General features: G+C 39.7%; 2 protein-coding genes across 2 annotated transcripts in view; one reads left to right on the top strand and one right to left on the bottom strand.

Moving 5' to 3' along the window:
* Nucleotides 1-2,897, top strand: part of DRAM1 (DNA damage regulated autophagy modulator 1) — a 90,543-nt gene extending 87,646 nt beyond the window's left edge. Inside the window, exon 7 of the mRNA XM_019918286.3 lies at nt 130-2,897. Within this exon, the coding sequence (XP_019773845.1) occupies nt 130-147 (18 nt within the window). The 3' untranslated portion in view covers nt 148-2,897. The remainder of the gene's footprint in view (nt 1-129) is intronic.
* The window catches only part of WASHC3 (WASH complex subunit 3), a 137,346-nt gene that overhangs the window by 54,801 nt on the left and 60,854 nt on the right, over nt 1-21,691 (bottom strand). The window contains exon 11 of the transcript XR_012324225.1: nt 2,786-2,895. The gene's annotated coding sequence lies outside the window, so the exon portion shown is untranslated. The remainder of the gene's footprint in view (nt 1-2,785; nt 2,896-21,691) is intronic.

Genomic DNA, 21,691 nt, shown 5'->3' with positions numbered 1-21,691 from the left:
AGGTGTGACCATATGACTGAATTCTGGCCAATAAAATGTGGGCAGGAAGTGATATGTGTCTAAGCCTGGTCTACAAAAACTTTCTGCTTAATATTCCACTCTTCCAATCTCTCTCTTTTCCTCCTGCAGTTTAATGGAGAAGACTGAAGATCTAGAAGAGGTGGCACTACAAAAAGGAAAGAACCTGGATCGCTGAGATACTATTTGGGGCATCACTGGCTAACCAAGAATACTTGCATTACACTATTGCATGAGTCAGCAATAAACTTTTATTATGTAAAGCTTCTGGAAGTTGAAGACTGCTTATTACAGTTGTCAGTTTGAACTTGCCTAATTCAAGTGCTAAGTTTAATGCAACCTTCCTAGATTGATCATGACTACCTACTTTTCAAAAGAGTATCCAGTAGATTCCAAAATTGCATTTATTATTCTTGTTTAAGTATGAGCTCTCTCATCTCCATGATCAGAAATAATGGCTTGTTCAATCTTTTATTTTTGCAGTCTTCGAAATATACATGAGTGGTAACAAAACCAAAGAGCTAATCAACCTCTCCCAAAATATACTTTAATAAGCCCAGCAAAAACTCTTTGGTGTAGAATACGAAAAGTTCAGGGATCCCTGGGCCTGGTTAGGGCCAGGCTAACCAGGCGGCTGTCTACAGAGGCTGCATAGGATGGGGTGATTGATGTTCAGGCCTGTGAACGCTGGGAAAGAAACAGAGAGGACTAAGCTTTGACTTCCTTGATGCCTTAGAGCCAGTTTGGCACTTGTCACAACTCAGTGATTTGTATTCATGTGACAACCTTACCACTTCCTGTTTTGATCCAAAAAAAGAATTCTAGGAGAGAAATGAGGCCACAAAACTGAAGAAGGCCCAGTGTGTCCTTTTTATCTTCCATTTACTCAACATACATTTACTGTGCACCTATTATGTTCACAACTGTGTGTGTGTGTTTGGAAGGGTGGAATTCAAATAAACATAATAAACAGATCTGCTTCCAGGGAGATGTTTAGACTGATGGGATTTGACAAGGCAAGCAGCTGTTTGAAAGACAGTGTAGAGTAGAGAGTTCATTGACTCTGATGACAGAGACTCAGGTTCAAAATCTGGCATATAATTGGCACAAACAAGAAAAACTGGATAAGTATGGAGGAGGAAAATTACATTGGGCTGGAATGGACAAAATAAGTCATTAATTTTTCTTAATCAAGGCTTCCTTTTAGAACATTTCTCAGTTCTAATCTAATATGGATGCCAAATCTAAATGTCTAATTCACAACCAGGCATCACCAAGAAAGGTACAAATGGAGAGAGGAATTCATTGTTCCAGAAGAGGAGTTCCTGTACTGGATGAAAAATTCACAGCAGGCATTGCTGACTCATATATACACATTTGTGTGTGTGTGTATGTGTGTGTATAATAGGCATGCTACATACGTGAGAGATAAGTCATAAAAATTGTTCACATATTCAGGAACAAAGAGTTATGATATAATTTCTGAAATTACAGAGATCCAGAATTAGAAGAGGATCTTTCAATCCAAACCATTTATCTTACAATTGAGGGGACAGACTCAAATAGGTGAAATGACTTGGTGAAGGCCACACAACTATGAAATCGTCAAGCCAGGACTTGACCTGGATTTCTGGCCCAATGCCGTTACCACTAACTCCTTTCTAGTCAAGGCATAAGGAGCTATTCCATAACGCCACTGGGTAGAGCTTCCTGGAGGTCTTAGTTCCAGGGAGTGAAGACTTCCCACTGAAAATTTCCCAGTATTATGGACAGAGGTCTGGCTTGAACTAAACTGTATTAAGGGAGTCCACAAGATAGTTAAGCATACTTAAAACAGCCCTCATTTATTGAACACTTGCTATGTGTCAGGCACTGTGCCGAATGCTTTATATATATATATTTATATATGTTTATTTATTTCATTTATTCATTCACTTAAATTTTTATTTGTATGCCAGGAATCTATGCTATGTGCTAGGATCCAATAGTGAAAAGACATACATGGTTCTTGACGTTATGGAACCTCTAGACTTCCGCATAACAGAAATTCCATAAGGTCTGCTTGTTTATTGCATCCATTTACAGGTGATGAAATGGGCCCAGAGAATAACAACGATGGCTACCATATATTGTCCACCTACCCCACACCAAACACTTTTCCAAGCACTCTCTGAGTTAATCTGTACAACAGTTCTACGAGATAAGAAACAGGGGCATAGGAAGCTGAACGTCTGGTTCAAGGTCACGTAGGTAATAAGCAGTAGAACACGGACTGGAACCAAGGTTGTCTGGTGCCAGTGTCCATGATTTTAACCACTACATTACACTGACCAGTTGGATTCCTGCTATGCATGCTAAAAGATGGTATTATCTGATGTCAAAACTCTGCTAGTGAGACCTAGGATCCAAGAAGCATCAATTACTTTGTCTACCGGCAAATTTTGTTTTCAGCAGTTGTATGTAGATAATAATATTTGCTTGAGTGCTTACCATATGTCAGAGTACTGCACCTGTACATATGATATCCAGGTAAAACACAAGCATAATACTGGCCTTTAGTAGATCCTCAATATAGTAGGCAAATGGTAAGCAGTAGGAATAAATATGTAAGGCTAGAGAAAACCTAGAAATTATTATGAAGTAGAGGGTACTTGCTGCAATTGTGCTGGATCTGCATTTGGACAAAAATATGTTTGTATTTTTTCAAGACTGTGCTTGCTTTATTTAGATATAGAGATAACAAATATCTACATAAATCTTCACTCACCTGTTAGAGGGAGATTTCCACAGAAATAATTTCTTCAGCCATAAAATTTATTGTGTACTGTGATTTACTCATCTGTGTAAGGCATCCTGTTGCAAGGCATGGACACACTCCTTGAAAATAAAAACAAAAACATGAACGATTTTCGGTTTCACATAAATTCTATTAAAGAAGAATAAAACAGTGAAATCACAGAATTTCTCCATTCTCTTCCACCATGTGTTTCTTTGAGGTTTAATAATATTATAAATAAAGCAGCTTCAAGATTAAATACAAAACAGTGAACAACTTAGAAACATTTTGAAGAAGCAAGTATTATATCCCAGTGTTGCCAGGCTTTCAACAAAAGTAAGATAGAAAACAGAGCGAGAACTCTCATTTGTTCTATCAAGAAAGCATAAATATTGGCTCCGTATTAAGCCAACCTCCTGCAGCTGTACACCAGCTCTCAACTATTGAAAAGATTCTTAAATTCCCAGGGAAACAAAAATCAATTTCAGCCATATAAGTCTGTATATAAATCTATTGTGCTTTATTCCAAATATTTTCTCATCAAGGAATTTGGAACAAAATTTTTTTTGAAAGAGAAAGTCTCCATTTCACCCATTACACCATTATAAATATTTGAATGACTTCCAGTAACTTTGCTTAGAAAATCTCAATGTCTGTATAACATGCCAATGACAGCTCAGCAGTAATGTCAATACATTTCATTACCTGGCAAGACAATCATTCATAGCAATAGATTGGAATTCTGATTGCCCTTTACATATATTATATTTCACTTTTGTCACAGCACACCGGATGGTTACTCTTGCCCTCTTGGCAAGATACTCTTTCTGAGCTTATATTAAAAATCTGTTTTATCTGTTAAAGCTTAGAATGAGCTAAGTGGTTACTGTTTTAATCCTAAACCAATATGTGTAGTCAGGTCTTGAAAGAATTCCAATCACTGTAGCCCTTGTTCATATTTTAGATGGATAATAATGCCATTGGGTTGTTTTCCTTGGGGCTCATTTTATATATTCTATTTGTAGGAATTAAGGTTTCTAGTCTAGTGACTATTGTTCACATAATTCAAACAAAGAAAGGAATGTGATATTAATTTTCTGGGTTTTGTAAGAAACTTCACTGGAAAAGTGAAATATAAATATTTGCTAAAGTTTGGAGAAATAGAGTAGAATAGAGATGTACTTCTCAAAATTCAGTGTGCATTAGAATCTCCTGGAGAGCTGGTTAAAACAGATTCCTAGGTCCCACAGCCAGTGATTCTGATTCAGTAAGCCTGTGTGGAGTTCAGGACTGATTTCCAGCAAGTTCCCAGGTGATGTTCATGTTGCCAGTTCACGGACCATCTTTTGAGGAGCAGTGGAACAAAACGGAGTGGTCAATAGCAAAGGCTAAAATCGTGCCTTTGCCATTTACAGGCTTGTTGATTCGGAGTAATCAATTAAGGGGTAATTTATTTAACATATTTTTAAGCCTTAGTTTCCTCATCTGCTCAATGGGGGTTTTGTAAGGATGAGATAAATCTGTACGTCACTTGACATAGTGCTAGACAGATACCTGGTATGTGCTAAATAAATGGCAACCACGGTTATTAGAAATGATGAAGTCTCCTTTTCTGGGGTCCACCTGGTTGAATATGTAGTTCTTCTGTTCCATATCCTAGTGTGTTTGGCAAATTATTTGTTAAGTATGTCTAGATTAGGAGTTATCAGATCGATGCATTAGCAACTATTCAGGATTTGAATTGCTAAGGTGGGACCTAAAACACTTAAATATTTTGATCCCTGGGCCTTCCAACCAAATACCATGCTGAAACTCTGATTCTCTGTACTTTGAATTATTTTTCATTTAAATTTCTTTATAGTCCACATCTCCACAGTTATGTCTCCTTATGAATGATCTTTAAAGAACAACATCAGTTTATTTTCAAAATCAAACTCAAGTCTTTGGAGACTAATATCCTTTCTCTCCATATTTTGCTATTAAGAGGCCTGGTGTTCTGCCAAAGCAACGTATTAATAAATTTAAGCTTGAGGTTTTCATTGTCATGTGAACGTTGAAATTGGCTCTCAATTACACAAAGCAGCCAGTTCAACAGAGTACGTGTATTGGATTTACAACGAACATGTCTGGGAAAAAATTAGTTTAAAATCCTTGATTTTGTGGTTTGCTTTTAATTTGTTAAATAGGCATAATCCACCAGTCATAAGCATCTCAGCCAATTCAGGCTAAGTTAATTCTGAGAAATATATGTTTACTTTAGTCAAATGTTAACAAATTAATTTGTCTTGCATCCAATCATTTATTTAGTTTTTCACTTAACACTAAGTCCCATTTCTGTGGTAGGTGATGGTCTAGATGCTGGGGAAAACACGTACCCCATCCTCCCAGAGTTTATAGTCTAGTGAGAAAGGTAAAAGCACAGTTATCAGAACCTCGTTTTAACAGGCTGATAAATCTCCAGTCTTTACCAGTTAACAAGCTGTAGAAAGTTTCAGCCCATTGTTTGTGTTTATATGCAATTACTCATCAATCTGTTAACCATCATCCAAAGCTTCAGATACACTGGATGATGTCTTCTAAAAGTAGAATACTTCCAGAGCTTCTAACCAAAGGAGAACTTAACATTTCCGGTTTTCTTTCTTCTTTTTTTTTTTTTAGAAAATGAATGTAGAGAAAGCAAATCAAGTCAGTTTTGTAGCTTGCAACTAGCTGTTATGTAAACTCTCGAGTAAAATGACATGAGTGAAGACAAATACCAATCTGTATATCAAACTTCATTTTTTGACCTTTTCAAAAGATGCAGGGGGACTTCCCTGGTGGTGCAGTGGTTAAGAATCTGCCTGCCAATGCAGGGGACACGGGTTCGATCCCTGGTCTGGGAAGATCCCACATGCCGTGGAGCAACTAAGCCCCGTGGGCCACAACTACTGAGCCTGCGCTCTAGAGCCCACGAGCCACAACTACTGAGCCTGCACGCCTAGAGTCCATGCTCCGCAACAAGAGAAGCCACCACAATGGAAGCTCGCGCACTGCAATGAAGAGTAGCCCCCACTCACCACAACTAGAGAAAGCCCGCACGCAGCAACGAAGACCCAATGCAGCCCCCCCCCAAAAAAAATTAAACGATGCAGGGATTTACATTCATATGACCTATTTTGGACCGAATGTTGGGTCCCCATCCACAACCCCCTACCCTTGCCAAATTCATATGTTTAAGGCCTAACCTCCAATGTGATGGTATTTGGAGATGGGGCTTTGGGGAGGTAATTAGAGTTAGATGAGGTCATGAGGGTGGGCACTTCATGATGGGATTAGTGTCCTTATAGGAAGAGACACCAGAGAGCTTTCTCTCTCTGCCCCATGTAAGGACACAGCCCGAACGTGGCTGTCTGCAAGGCAGGAAGCAGCCCTCACCAGAATCCAAATTGGCTTCTACCTTGATCTTGGACTTCCCAGCCTCTAGAACTGTGAGAATAAATTTTTTTGTTTAAGCCACCCAGTCTATGGTATTTTGTTATGGCAGCCTGAGCAGACTAAGACGTGATTTTAGAAAGATGACAGGGATTTGTACAAAACGGTGGAATGCTTCAAACTTATCTCATATTATTCCCAAGCAGGGCCCTCAGCCTCAGTCTGCCAGGTGGGCTCTTGACAATCGCCAGCACACAATTTACTCTCTCTTGCCTCTGGTCTGCGTTCCTCTTTGTGCTGTTTTCTTTACCCTAAATCTTCCATTTCTGGCTCAGAGTCTCATATCTAAGAAATCTTGATTAGCTCTAGTCAAGAAGGATCAAGTCCCAAATGACCCTTCATTGCAAAGTTTGTTTCACAATACACTTATTTGCATTTCTCTATCGTGTCCTTATGTTGGTTCAAGGATGTAGGTCTTATCTCCTCAACAAGACCTTGAGCATCTCCAAGACAAGCCTAGGGTCTAGACTTTTCAAATCTTTTGTGTCCTCCACTGGCCCTTGCAGAGTGTGCAAACAGAATGGGAATAAAACTTATTGAATGAAAATTGAACTAGATGCAAGAGCCAACGAATGTTCTGAGGCAAATGAATCAAGTAATGCGAGGAAGTACAATAAAATCCTGGCTCCAGAGCCTGCGGGTGGGGGTCGGAGAGAGTCGTTCTGGATAAGTGAGTTTAATAGATGGCTGAGTTTTAATTATCTTGAATGGAAACATTTCCAATATATTAATCTTCCCTGCCTTCTAAAATAGTGCATTATAAACATAACCAGCTTGATGACTTGAGGCTGTCATTAAAAGTACTATTGTGCTATAACACTGAGAAGCCCTACGGCCCTTTGGAGGTATGCAGAACTGTTTGTCCCTATTCTAAATGGCTGCAGATTGCTGGGTTTTTTTTTTTAATTGTTGTTTTGTTTTTTAGCCTTTTTGGGTCATCCCTTGCTGCTGGACTGTCAGTCTCACTGATGCCAGTGTGACTGATTGTGCCATTTCTACTCCCTGCTCCTAATTTGCTGCTTCTCATCTGAAACAAGCTTGGAAAACAAATACTCAAGCTCGCTGTGGTTGTTGTCATGATTATTATTGTTAAAGATGTATGTAAACAGAGAGCAAAGGGCTCTGTGTGAGGGCTTGCCAGGGTCTCCATGGCTAAACTGTGCAAGAGACAAACACATATATGTTGTGAACTCCTAGTTCAGCCTCTTTGAAGCCTTTTCAATTTAATTCCTAGTCTTACTTTTCTGGTCTGAAAATAAAACTTTCTGGAAATGCATTTTTCAGTAAAATTAGGAATTTAGTCATGTATTCGACAAGGAATCATTGAGTGCTTACAAAGTGCAACATACATGCTAGGTGCTGTAGGATGGTCGTTCAAAATGGATACTCTATGTCCAGCTTGCTCTCTGTTTTCTGTATTGCACTAGCACCTAGTAGGTACTCAATAAATATTTGTTCATCAATGAAATGAACTTTATAATCTGAGAATATACAAGATATTGACACACATACACACACAAACAGGTTTACAATGTAAGCTGTAGTAAGGACCAGAATAAAAATACAAAAAAAGTATACACAAGGACCAAAAGATTATTTCCTGCTGGAAAATCCAGAAGGACTTCATGGAAGAGGTAGTGGTTTTGACTGGGACTTGAAGGATGGGGTCATATTTCAATCAGCAAGCAGTCAGGGAAGTAAGAAGAGACAAAAACACCACAGACAAAGGCCAGATGCTAGGATGGGCAGGGCGTATTGGGGGGACAATTAGTATATTTTGGCTGTAGTACGTGTAGGGGAGTAAGGAGACAACATTATAACATTATATTGGGGTCAGAGCATGGGTGGGCTTTGAATGTCAGGCTAAAGAATTTGGACTTTATTAGGTAATGGGGAGGAACTGAGGGTTTTTGAGCTGGGAGGTGACATGCTTTGAGCTCGGCTTTAGAAATCTTGATAAATGTTGGAATCTAGGAGTTAAAGGGAAACAGGACTGGAGGTGATTCCAAGGGTATATGGGAGGCAACACGGGCCTGAACTAGGATGTTGTCAGTGAGAATAGCAGAGTGGGAATGATTGTCCGAGACACTGTAGAGGTAAATAAGAGGATATGGCAACTTATTTGTTGTCAGGAGCAATGGAGAAGGACACGTTGGGTATAACTCCAAGTGATGTCCTTTCCAGAACGAACTAGAAGAGTCCAAAAGAATGGATTTAAAGAGATGGTGATGAGTTTGACTTGGGACATGCTGAGATGTGAGAGTGAATTGTTGATAGCTCTGCTGTAAAAAGCATGAATGGGAAACTGCCCTGAAAAACACTAAAGGGATAACAAATACTCACAAAATGAGGGCTTATGTGGACTCAGCTCACAAAAAGAAGTTAAAAGGTCAACACCTTATTTTTAGTCCCTTCTTGACATGACTATATTAAAAACTGTTCATCCTTATTTTCAAATAGCTTTCAAGTACACCTTTACAAAAACTTCTACTTGGGGCTTCCCTGGTGGCGCAGTGGTTGAGAATCTGCCTGCCAATGCCGGGAACACGGGTTCGAGCCCTAGTCTGGGAAGATCCCACATGCTGCGGAGCAACTAGGCCCGTGAGCCACAATTACTGAGCCTGCGCGTCTGGAGCCTGTGCTCCGCAACAAGAGAGGCCGCGATAGTGAGAGGCCCGCTCACCGCGATGAAGAGTGGCCCCCACTTGCCGCAACTAGAGAAAACCCTCGCACAGAAACCCAACAAAATACCACCAGCTTCAGGTTGACCTGGTTCCTTATAGCATACAGAGCACCCTGAGGCACAATTATTCTGGACAGGAATATGTCAAGTCCTTGGGGGGCAATGGAGCTTCAGAAAAGTTCAAGGAAAATCTGCAAGAGATCTCCATTGAAGAGACTCTATTTCTTGTTTTAAATACAGTGAATATGTACTACGCTATAGGCTTGCTCTGTCCAACACCGTAGTCACTAGGCGTGTGTAGCTATTAAGCATTTGACATGTGACTGGTCCAAATTCAGATTTTCTGTGAGTATAAAATACACACCAGATTTCAAAGACTTAGTATGAGAAAAATAACATAAAATATCTCATAAATACTTTTTGTATTGGTTATATGTTGATAATGTTTTTAGATTTATTAGACTAAATAAAATGTATTATTAAAGTATACTTTTTGAAATGAGGCTACTAGAAAATTTAAAATAATTTTATGTAGCTTATATTATTCTATTGGACAGAACTACTATAGAAAGTTCAGTGTTATTTTCTATTGCAAGAATAAAATATTTCTATCTCCTCTGATTTTTCTGAACCTTTCTCTTGTAGGGAAGCTGTCAACATGTGTGCTAGGAAGAAATTCAAACAGGTTAATGTATTCATGTCTATTGTCCAGAATTGTTTATCTGCCTTTCAATGTTTCCAGGGAGATTAGTGCACCTGTAAGCTTATTTTAATGGCCATGGTGTTCTGTACAGTTTGCATATTATAAAAATTATATATATAAAAAATTTGAAAGGGTTCATTACTTGGGGTTATTAAAAAGCAAGAAAGATAAGGAGCAGAGAAGGTGTCATATTAGTATCTTTCATATCATGGCAAGTTGTAGTCTGACATATTTAAATAGACTCAACCTTTCTAAAGAAGAAGTTACTGCAAAATACCCCTCTCTTGCAAAGCTTGGAGCCAATATCTCTTCTATTAGAACACCAAATAACAATTGCAAATTCTCAAACCAGAGTACTTGAAGGATCATTTTGCTTTCACATTGGTGAACAGCAAGTAACTGTTCAGAAAGGGCATTCCTGAATTCAACTGCAGGGCTTCCAATTTTTTTTTTTTCCTTGTGGGTTAATGGAAATTGTAAACATTTGATCATAATACTGAACTTTAGCCTAATTTTGCAGAACCTTCCTGCTTCACACCAACAACCCCTTATCATTCTATAAATTTGGTGTGTGTTAGCACTTAACAGAATGTGAAATAACATCAAGGAATCTCCACCAAATGGAACTGATTATACAAAGAAAATAAACTTAAGGTTCTGAGACATCATGTAAAATATTTTACTTGTTTTGTAAGTCCCTTTGCATTTAGGAAGCAAGTAGGTTTGTTTTTAAATAAAAGTGGCCTCTTAAAAAAAAAAAGCAAAATCTTATTCACTGCCTTTGAAGTGTGAGAAAAAATTGTTTTTTTCAAAAGTTAAATGATGACTATGAAATCCAAAGGGGAGACTTACAACCTGAGTTGTGCCTGCCACATGGACGTTCTGCTGTGCTTCAAAGCAGTTGGGAGCAGTGTTAACTATGTACATAGACACTCTGGATAGTACTCAGTAGTCACTGGACCTTTTGGACAGAACAGGCAGTTCTTAAATACCTGTCACTAACATTACACAGCAGAGCGAGATGGAACTGAAAGATTCTTATGTCAAGCCTTTAATATTGGTACAACAAAGATGACTTCATCTGTGCAATTAGTGTACAAGCTGTTCCCACTCATCTAATAGCTCCAGGAGGAGAAACTTATTTTGACTTTGATTTGTTCTGTTTTTCCTGCATACTGAATATTGCAACCTTACGTCAACTAAAATCTCTTGGCCTAATAATTACAGCCAGCATTGAAAAACTCTTCCCTCAAATTACTAGTGCAAACAAAATGAGGGGAAAATAAATTAAACTCAGCCCTCTCATTCTCATGTTACCTCCCCTTCTTCACCTCACAAGCTGTGGTCAAAATGTTTCAGAACTTTTCATCTGTAAAATGAAACTATATTTCCACCTAATAATTAATTTTTAAAGAGCTTTGTTTTGCTACTACTTTCATTGCTTTATTGCCCTGTTTGGGCAGAGTATTCCATAATTTTTAAAATAATTCTTTTTTTTTTTTTTTTTTTTGGCTGCACCACATGGCTTTCGGGATCTCAGTTCCCCAACTGGGGATTGAACCCAGACCCATGGCAGTGAAAGTGCTGAGTCCTAACCACTGGACCGCCAGGGAAAGCCCTAAATTCTTTTACTTAAAGGAAAGAAACTCTATGAAATTACTTTTTTTCCCATTCAGATTCTAATGTCTAAAGGGAGTAGTTTGAAGAGAGGCATGGACTTCTAGAAATGTATGGCTATTATGAGGCTTGTGTATATGAGAAATACTTTTTGACTTGATAGCTCATACAGAAGAAATTTTTCAAATATTAACATATTATCCTCCAGAAAAATCAGGAAATAGATTTGTGGCTTAATTTTTTTTTTAACTAATTAATTAATTTTTTTTTTTATTTTTGGCTGCGTTGGGGCTTCATTGCTGTGCGCAGGCTTTTCTCTGGTTGTGGCGAGTGGGGGCTACTCTTTGTTGCGGTGCGCGGGCTTCTTATCGTGGTGGCTTCTTTTGTTGCGGAGCATGGGCTCTAGGTGCGTGGGCTTCAGTAGTTGTGGCACGAGGGCTCAGTAGCTGTGGCATGAGGGCTCAGCAGCTGTGGCTCACGGGCTCTAGAGCGCAGGCTCAGTAGTTGTGGCACACGGGCTTAGTTGCTCCATGGCATGTGGGATCTTCCTGGCCCAGGGCTCGAACCCATGTCCCCTGCACTGGCAGGCAGATTCTTAACCACTGCGCCACCAGGGAAGCCCCTGTGGCTTAATTTTGACTCAACAGTGAGCCTAAGTAAACAGACCCATTGCTCTTTCCATCAAAATCCGAAAAGAAATATCCAAAACCCTTTCAAACTTACCATTCTTCTAGGCATGAATCTATCTTGCTAGTGATAAGCCCTAGGAGTCTGGGACTGTCAGCAAAATTACTTTAAGTGGTGCCAATTTCTTCTAGGACTTAAAGGATCCATATTCATTATTCCAGAGTGAAAAACAGATGTAGAACAAGGGCAATAAGTTGGGAAATGCTCCCTTTAAAAGCAGCAGTAATAAGTCACATACGCTGTGGCTTGTTAGGTGGCACTCTCACCTGACACCATATTCCATTCTAATTTGGGGAGAATATTTTACCCCCCAAAATTATTTTCACTTAAAAAGGTATTTCCATTTAATTCCACATCTGATTTATAAAAAATGGGGGAAAAAAAGATTTTTTTCCTCTTAGTGCTGGAATGTTATATGTAGTTCCACTCTTGTCATGTCATGCTACTTTTCAAAGGGCAAATGGGCTAATAGAGATGAAAGAAGCCCAGCTGTAGGGATGATGGAAGAAGCCCAAATGCCCACTACGTACTAATACAGTTAATAGCTTTGAACTTAATTTACTTTCTCCTTCTAAAAGAGGACCTGGTTTAGGAGAAGATTTCACTCAAGACATTTGTTTTTAGCACTTAGCCTGGTAGCCTCGAAGTAACAGAGTCAATGTGCCAATACTAGCCATTTTTTGGCACTTCCTACCCTTCGGGCCATAAATTACAGAGCTAGACCAGGGCCCGGCTAAATTATTTTGGCAGATGAGGCATATGAAGCATTTCCTCTGAGGAGAATTTACTCCATTGGATTAGATCACCATTTGGTGGGTACACAACTGATTAGAAATTTTGCTCAAGGAGTTACCAGGAGGTGAAGTTAACTAGAGGCACTTATGGTTTATGTAGGCCCTCTCTTAGGATCTTTTATTTTTTTCCTAAACATTTTAGAAATGATATGGATGAATGTTAGCTATACCAAGATGAATATAGAAAAGGATAGTCTGTATTTCGGAGGAGAGAATCAATAATGTTTTTGGCATACTAGGAAAATGGTTTGAATTAAAAGGGAAAAGTTCATTGAGGACAATGTTGGGAGGAAACAGGATCTCATTCATTAAAAAAAATTTATTGAATGCCTACTATGTGCTAAGCACTGTTCTAGGTGCTAGCTGAATTTCCAGGAGCTAACATAATTAACTTTAAGGGCCTAAAGTTGACACATTGACCTTCCACTTATGGTCGTGGTGGAATAACAGGAACCACATGTACCCTTTTTCCTTAAACAACTAAAAAATTGGTCAAAATCTATGAAACTCGCTTTCAGACACTGGAAAATAGGCAGTTCAGGACAGAGAGATCTCTGGAAAAAAGGAGCAAAAATGCCCAAGATGAGCCTGATGAATGCTTCAGCTTACTGCCTGAGGAGTTCCCAGGCCACTGCACAGAGAAAGCGATCCCAGCAGGTTTGGTGATCTTCCTGAGTTGAGCGACAGAGTTCAGAGTTCAGGGATGCTAAGGCAGCTAGACCTCATGGGGCAGAGTACTAGAGAGAAGACAGCTGCAATGAGAGCGCTCCAGATATACACAGAGGTTCTCCTTGAGTCTTTAGTTGAATAATAATTGGCACATAGATTTTAGGAAACTACCAAGACTGGAGAAGAAACCACTGGAAAGGAGCTGGTGGATCAATCCTTGGAGTACACACAGATCTGGGAATAGTTTGTTTCCACTAGCTAGAATAGGAAGGCTTCCAAACACATAAGAAACTGAGGGAGACTTCAGAAGCATATTGCCTCAATAGAAGGGTCAAATTAGCCCTAAAAGCTGTTCTGCACCCACCAAACAAAGCTTAAGAGCAAGTCTTGAAAACATCAAACTGTTTCCAAGTAATTTAACTGCATCTTATTGCAAAGTACAAAAATATTTAAAGGATTCCAAACATATCCAGTACCCTCCAAAAGTTAAATTTCCAATGTCTGACATTAAATAAAAAATTACCAGACATGCAAAGAAGCAGGAATATAAGATCCAATATGAGGACAAAATCAATAGAAACACACTTAGAAATGATATAGATAGTGGAGTTAGTAGACAAAGACATAAAACAGCTGCTATAAATATATCCCATATGTTCAAGGAGTTGGAGGAAAGCATGAGCATGAGTATGAACAAGACCCAAGTAAAACCTCTACAGTTGAAAAGTGAACTGGGGGCTTCCCTGGTGGCACAGTGGTTGAGAATCTACCTGTCAATGCAGGGGACACGGGTTCGAGCCCTGGTCTGGGAAGATCCCACATGCCACGGAGCAACTAGGCCCGTGAGCCGCAACTACTGAGCCTGCGCTCCGCAACAAGAGAGGCTGCGATAGTGAGAGGTCCACGCACCACGATGAAGAGTGGCCCCTGCTTGCCGCAACTAGAGAAAGCCCTCACACAGAAATGAAGACCCAATGCAGCCAAAAAATAAATAAATTAATTAAAAAAAAAAAAGCTTACCAAAAAAAAAAAAGTGAACTGGATGGGGCATAGATTAACAGCAGATTAGACATGGCAAGAAGAAAAGATCAGTGAATTTGAAGACCACAATAGAAGCTACCCAAAATGAAACACAAAGACTAAAAGACTGGAGTACATGAACAGACCATCAGTGAGCTATGGGACAACAACCAGCAGCCTAACATATGTGTACTTGGAGTTCCAGAAGGTAAGGAGAGGCAGGTGGAGACAGACAAAATATTTAAAAGAAACAATGGCTGAAATTTTCCCTGTTTGAAAAATTTGAAGCATGGCTTAAAAAAGATCCAGCGGCTCTTTTTAAATTATTTTTTATTACAAAGCACTACCTCGGCAGTCCCTTCATGTAGAATGCCCTCCCATTGCTTCTCCATCTACCTAACACATACTTTAAGACCCAGCTCAAATCCCACAGTCTCCAAAAAAACAGGAGTTCTTGCATAGTTGTTTCTATTTGTAGCCTTTTACTTTTATTCAACTATTTACATGTTTATGTCTTTCTTCCACCCAAGGTCTAGATTCTGTCTTTTCCACTTTCAGAACATACTTCCTCCATCAATTCTCCTCTTTTTCTATTCAGGTATCTACCACCGCTAAAAAAAAAATAAAAGGTTCATATGGCTAAAACCCTCCCATGTCCCTTCTGCCCTACTTGACTCCTAGCTGTTGTTTTATCCTTTCCTCTTCTCAGCCAAACCTCTGAAAAGATTCTTCTATTTTTCTCATATCCCATTTATACCTCAACCCACTGCTTTATGGCTTCACCCTCACCACTCTCCTAAAATTGTTCTCATCAAGGTCACCCGTTACCTATTTGCTACCAAATCCAATGAATTATTTTAGCTTTGATCTTTGTTTATTCAACAAAATATTTATTAAATATCTGCTGTGCACCCGGAGCTGGAAATATGAAGGTAAGAAGTACAGATGCCCTCGCAGAGCTCAAGTTTGGCAGGGAAGTCAAGTAAGTAACAAGGTGTGATAAGTGCTACCTGGCATTTGTTGATGGTGGCTGCTCCCTCCCACTTGAACAGCTCTTTGATATTGGCTTCTGTGATGCCATCCTTTCTGGGTCCTCGTCTCCTAATTCTGACTATGTCTTAATAGCCTTTGTACTGGGTTGCTCTTCCTCCACCTGTCCCATGAGTTAGGTGTTTTCCCTCTGGTTCCTTCCTTGGTCTTCTTCTTCTTCTGAATCTCAAGTTTCCTTCATGATCTCATCCAGGTCCATGGTTTCATCTATCTACTATAGGCTGATACTACCAAATCTGCATCTTCAGCCCAGAGTTTTTTTCTAAGTTCCAGATGTGCTCTACTGGACAGCTTCACTTGGATGTCCACAAGTGGTCCAAAATAAACAAATCTTAAATAGAATTATTATTTACCCTAAATTTGTTCTCCTTTGCACTCCTTAATTTAGTGAATGGTACCTAGTCATCATAGCCTTAAACCTTGGCATCATCCTTGATGTCTCTGTCCTTCAAAATCTCATATCCAGTTGGTCACCAAACTATTTATTTGCTCCTAGGCATTTCTCGGATGGGTCTTCTCTCTATTCCTACAGCCAGTGCCTTAATTAAATCTTATAATTTCTTTTTGGATTCATTAGTCATACCTCCCTGATTCTGGTCTTGGTTTCTTCCAGTCAGGCTCATGCAACAAAAAGTGACCTTTCCAAAGTAGAACACAAGTGTGTCACTTCCATGTTTAATATCTTTTTCTTTTTGTGATACGTGGGCTTCTCACTGTTGTGGCCTCTCCCGTTGTGGAGCACAGGCTCTGGACGCGCAGGCTTAGCGGCCATGGCTCACGGGCCCAGCCACTCCGCGGCATGTGGGATCTTCCCAGACCAGGGGACGAACCCGTGTCCCCTGCATCGGCAGGCGGACTCTCAACCACTGCACCACCAGGGAAGCCCCATGTTTAATATCTTTTGATAGTTCTCCATAGACTTCCAGATAAAATTCAAACTCCACATCATGGCCCATAATGCCCCAATCTGCCCACCTCCTCTCTCTCCTCACACTGAATTACTCAGTTCCTTGGATGCCCCACAGTGTGTCTCAAACATCCTGGTATTTATACATGATGCTCCTTCTGCTAATCTTGCCCCCTCCTTTCTATTAATGCCTCTTCATGGCATTCTTTAATACTCATATCAGACACTGCTCTATCTAAACAACTTCCCTGATATTCCCCTTCTCCAAGGTGAGATTAGATGCCCCTCCTTGGTCCATCCATAAAATATTCCATATATATTCATTTTTTTAAATAAATTAATTTTATTTGTTTATTTTTGGCTGTTGTTTGGTCTTTGTTGCTGCATGTGGGTTTTTCTCTAGTTGTGGCGAGCGAGGGCTACTCGTTGTTGCGGTGCGAGGCTTCTCATTGCGGTGGCTTCTCTTGCTGCGTAGCATGGGCTCTAGGCACGTGGGCTTCAGTAGTTGTGGCACATGGGCTCTAGAGCACAGGCTCGGTAGTTGTGGTGCAGGGGCTTAGCTGCTCCACAGCATGTGGGATCTTCCTGGACCAGGGCTTGAACCTGTGTCCCCTGCATTGGCAGGCAGATTCTTAACCACCACGCCACCAGGGAAGTCCCATATATATTCTTTGTGGAACATTCATCTTGATTTTTAAGAAGTATCTGTTTATGTCTTTCCCATCACTAGATTGTGAATCCCTCCCCACACTCTCTACTAGCTAACCTCTTTCCTTGCTTAATTTTTCTTCAAGCACCTATTACCATCTGTCATACAGTACATTTTACTTGTTTCTCTCTACCCCAATAAGAAGGTAAGCTACATGAAGGTGGGGACATTTGTCTGTTTTATTCAGTGCAATATCCTTGACACCTAGAAAAGTACTGGCACAGAACAAAAGTACTTAGTAGTCATTTGTTATACAAACAAATAAATCTTTGCCCTGAGCACTTAGAGCCAGTATCTAGCACATGGTATTGGTTGTTACATTCCACTGCAACCTTGTTTACTCATCTGTGCCCCCTATGAGGGGTATGAGATTTTTAAGGACAGTCTCGTGGAAACTATATTTCCTAATTAGGTTCCTAGGTTCTTGCATGATCATAATAGTGTTTTTTATTGTGATAAAATATACATAAAATTTAACATTTAATCATTTTAAAGTGTACAGTTCAGTGGCATTAGGTACATTCACACTGTTGAGCAAACATCGCCACTATCCATCTCCAGAACTTTTTCATCTTCAACTGAAACTCTGTACCCATTAAACAATAACTCCCTATTCCCCCTCTCCCTCAAGCCAATGGTAACTACCATTATACTTTCTGTCTCTGTGAGTTTGACTACTCCAGGTAACTCATACATATGGAATCATACAATATTTGTCCTCTTGTGTCTGGCTTGTTTCATTTATCGTATCTTCAAGGGTTGCCAATGTTGTAGTCTGTAACAGAATTTCCTTTAAGGCTGAATAATATTTCATTGTATGTATATACTACATTTTGTTCATCCATTCATCTATGGATGGGCAATTGAGGTGCTTCCACCTTTGGGCTATTGTGAATAATGCTGTTTGAGTCCTTGCTTTAACTTCTTTTGGATATATGCCCAGGAGTGGAACCACTGGATCATATGGTAATTATATGCTTAATTTTTTTTTGAGGAACTGCTATACTGCTTTCCACAGCAACTGCACAATTCTACATTCCCACCAGCATTATAGAAGGGTTCCAATTTCTCCACATCCTCACCAACACTTGCTATTTCTGTTATTTTGTTTTATAATAGCCATCCTAATGGGTGTGAGGTGTTACCTCATTGTTGTTTTTATTTGCATTTCCCTAATGATTAGTGATGTTGGGCATCTTTTCATGTGCTTATTGGCCATTTGTATATCTTCTTTGGGGAGGATACATATTCAAGTCCTATGCCAATTTTTAAAACTGGGTTGTTTGTTTTGTTGAGTTCCAGGATTAAGAGTTTGACTGTATGTTTATATTTGAAGTTCAAATTTATATCCAGTTTGGGACTTCCCTTGTGGTGCTGTGGTTAAGAATCCTCCTGTCAATGCAGGAGACACGGGTCCGAGCCCTGGTCTGGGAAGATCCCACATGCCATAGAGCAACTAAGCCCGTGTGTCACAGCTGCTGAGCCTGCGCTCTAGAGCCCACGAGCCACAACTACTGAGCCCATGTGCCACAACTACTGAAGCCCGCATGCCTAGAGCTCATGCTATGCAACAAGAGAAGCTGTCACAATGAGAAGCCCACACACCGCAACGAAGAGAAGCCCCCGCTGGCTGCAACTAGAGAAAGTCCGTGCACAGAAATGAAGACCCAACGAAGCAAATAAAATAAAATAAAATATTTTTTAAAAATTTATATCCAGTTTGCCTGGATGTAAAATCTTTAGCTCACATTTTCTTTCTTTGGGTATTTTATTTATTTTTAAAATACATTTATTTATTTTATTTATTTATTTTTGGCTGCTTGGGTCTTCGTTGCTGTGCGCGGGCTTTCTCTAGTTGTGGAGGGTGGGGACTACTCTTCATGGTGGTGCGTGGGCTTCTTATTGCAGTGACTTCTCTTGTTGCGGAGCACGGGCTCTAGGCATGCGGGCTTCAGTAGTTGCGGCACATGGGCTCAGTAGTTGTGGCTCGCGGGCTCTAGAGTGCAGGCTCAGCAGCTGTGGTGCACGGGCTTAGTTGCTCTATGGCATGTGGGATCTTCCCAGACCAGAGCTCGAACCTGTGTCCCCTGCATCGGCAGGTGGATGAGCACCAAGGAAGCCTCTTTGGGTATTTTAAATATATTATGCCATTGTTTTTCAGCATAAACTATTGCTATTAAAAAGGTTTATGACAATCTAATGTTATTTCATATAGAAGTGACTTGGTCATTTTTGGCTAGAAGCCCAAAGAATTTTCTTCTTTCTTTTTATTGTCCAATAGGTTTAATGAAATATATCTTGATATTTATTAGCTGTTCTGGGTCTACTTTCTCAGATACATATAGTGTGCCTTCTCAATATACAATTTCAATATACAATCCTTTTTATTTTAGGAACGTTTTCTTGAATTGTACTTTTTGTAATTTGTCACACTGCATGGTTTTCCTTTCTTGAACTCCTATTATATGTATGTAGAATCTTCACTGATTTTATTTATTTATGTATAAACTTTCCCTCAAATCCTCCACATCCTCACCAATGCTTGGTATTGTCAGGATTTCAAATTTTAGCCACTCTAATAGGTGTATAGTAATATCTTGATGTGGTTTTAATTTGCATTTTCCTAATGACTTATGTTGTGTGTATCTTTTCATGTGCTTTCGTCATCTGTATCCTGGTTTTTTGGGTTTTTTTTACATCTTTATTGGAGTATAATTGCTTTACAATGGTGTGTTAGTTTCTGCTTTATAACAAAGTGAATCAGTTATACATATACATATGTTCCCATATCTCTTCCCTCTTGCGTCTCCCTCCCTCCTACCCTCCCTATCCCACCCCTCTAGGTGGTCACAAAGCACCGAGCTGATTGCCCTGTGCTATGCGGCTGCTTCCCACTAGCTATCTATTTTACGTTTGGTAGTGTATATATGTCCATGCCACTCTCTCACTTTGTCACAGCTTACCCTTCCCCCTCCCTATGTCCTCAAGTCCATTCTCTAGTAGGTCTGTGTCTTTATTCCTGTCTTACCCCTAGGCTCTTCATGACATTTATTTTTTCTTAAATTCCATATATATGTGTTAGCATACGGTATTTGTCTTTCTCTTTCTGACTTACTTCACTCTGTTGTACCCTTTTTTTTGATGGAGTATCTGATCAAATCTTTTGCTCATCTTTTTAAGTTGGATTTTTTTTTTTTTTCCGGGTATGCGGGCCTCTCACTGTTGTGGCCTCTCCCATTGCGGAGCACAGGCTCTGGACGCGCAGGCCCAGCGGCCATGGCTCACGGGCCCAGCTGCTCCGCGGCATGTGGGATCTTCCCGGACCGGGGCACGAACCCGTGTCCCCTGCATCGGCAGGCGGACTCTCAACCACTGTGCCACCAGGGAAGCCTCAACCTTGTTCTCTTTAAAGTTGGTCTGGATATTCTAGGTTTTGTGCATTTCCAAATGAATTTTAGAATCAGTTGGGCAATTTTTATTTAAAAGAAAGCTTTTGGGGATTTTTTTATGGGATTGCTTTTAAGATATTGATCAGTTTGGTAAGACCTGACATCTTAACAACACAGTCTTCCAATCCATGGACACAGTAAATCACTTTATTTATTTAGGTCTTCTTTAGTTTCTCTCAGCAATGTTTTGTAGTTTTCAGTATACCTGTATTTCATATATTTGGGTAGATTTATCCCTAAGGATTTCATGGTTTTTGATGCTATTGTAAATGGTAATTTAAAATTGTTCATTGATAGTATATAATAATACAATTGATTTTTGTATATTGATCTTGTATCCTTCAACCTTGTTAAACTCACTTATTAGTTCTGGTAGCTGTTTTGATATATTCCAATGGATTGTCTACACAGATAATAATGTCATCTGTGAGTAAAAATAGTTTTACTTCTTTACAATCTGTATGACTTTTATTTCCTTTCTTGCCTTATCTTATTGATTAGAATCTCCAGTGGCATGTTGAATAGAGGTGGTAAGAGTAGACATTGTTGTCTTGTTCTCTAATCTTAGGGGAAAAGTATTCAGCCTTTCACCATTAAGTCATGTTAGCTGTCGGGTTTTTGTAGACACTTTTTATCAGGTTGAGGAAGTTCATTTTTATTATGTTGAGAATTTTTATCAGGAATGGATGTTGAATTTTGTCAAATGTGCTTTCTGTTGAGATGATTATATGGTTTTTCTTCTAGTTTTTTAATATGATAAATTACATTAATTGATTTTTTAGTGTTAATCCAACCTTGCATTCCTGGGATAAATTCCACTTGGACATAATGTATAGTTTTTGTTTGTTTGTTTGTTTTAATTTATTTAATTTTGGTTGTGTTGGGTCTTCATTGCTGCATGTGGGCTTTCTCTAGTTGCTGCGAGTGGGGGCTACTCTTCCTTGCGGTGCGTGGGCTTCTCTTGTTGCAGATCACGGGCTCTAGGCACACGGGCTTCAGTAGTTGTGGCACGCAGGCTCAGCAGTTGTGGCTCGTGGGCTCTAGAGCACAGGCCCAGTAGTTGTGGTGCACGGGCTTAGTTGCTCCGCGGCATGTGGGATCTTCCCGGACCAGGGTTCTAACCTGTGTCCCCTACGTT

The sequence above is a fragment of the Tursiops truncatus genome, chromosome 11, assembly GCF_011762595.2.
Source record: "Tursiops truncatus isolate mTurTru1 chromosome 11, mTurTru1.mat.Y, whole genome shotgun sequence".
In the NCBI taxonomy this organism is placed as follows: Eukaryota; Metazoa; Chordata; class Mammalia; order Artiodactyla; family Delphinidae; genus Tursiops; species Tursiops truncatus.
This window is presented reverse-complemented; position numbering and strand designations above follow the sequence as displayed.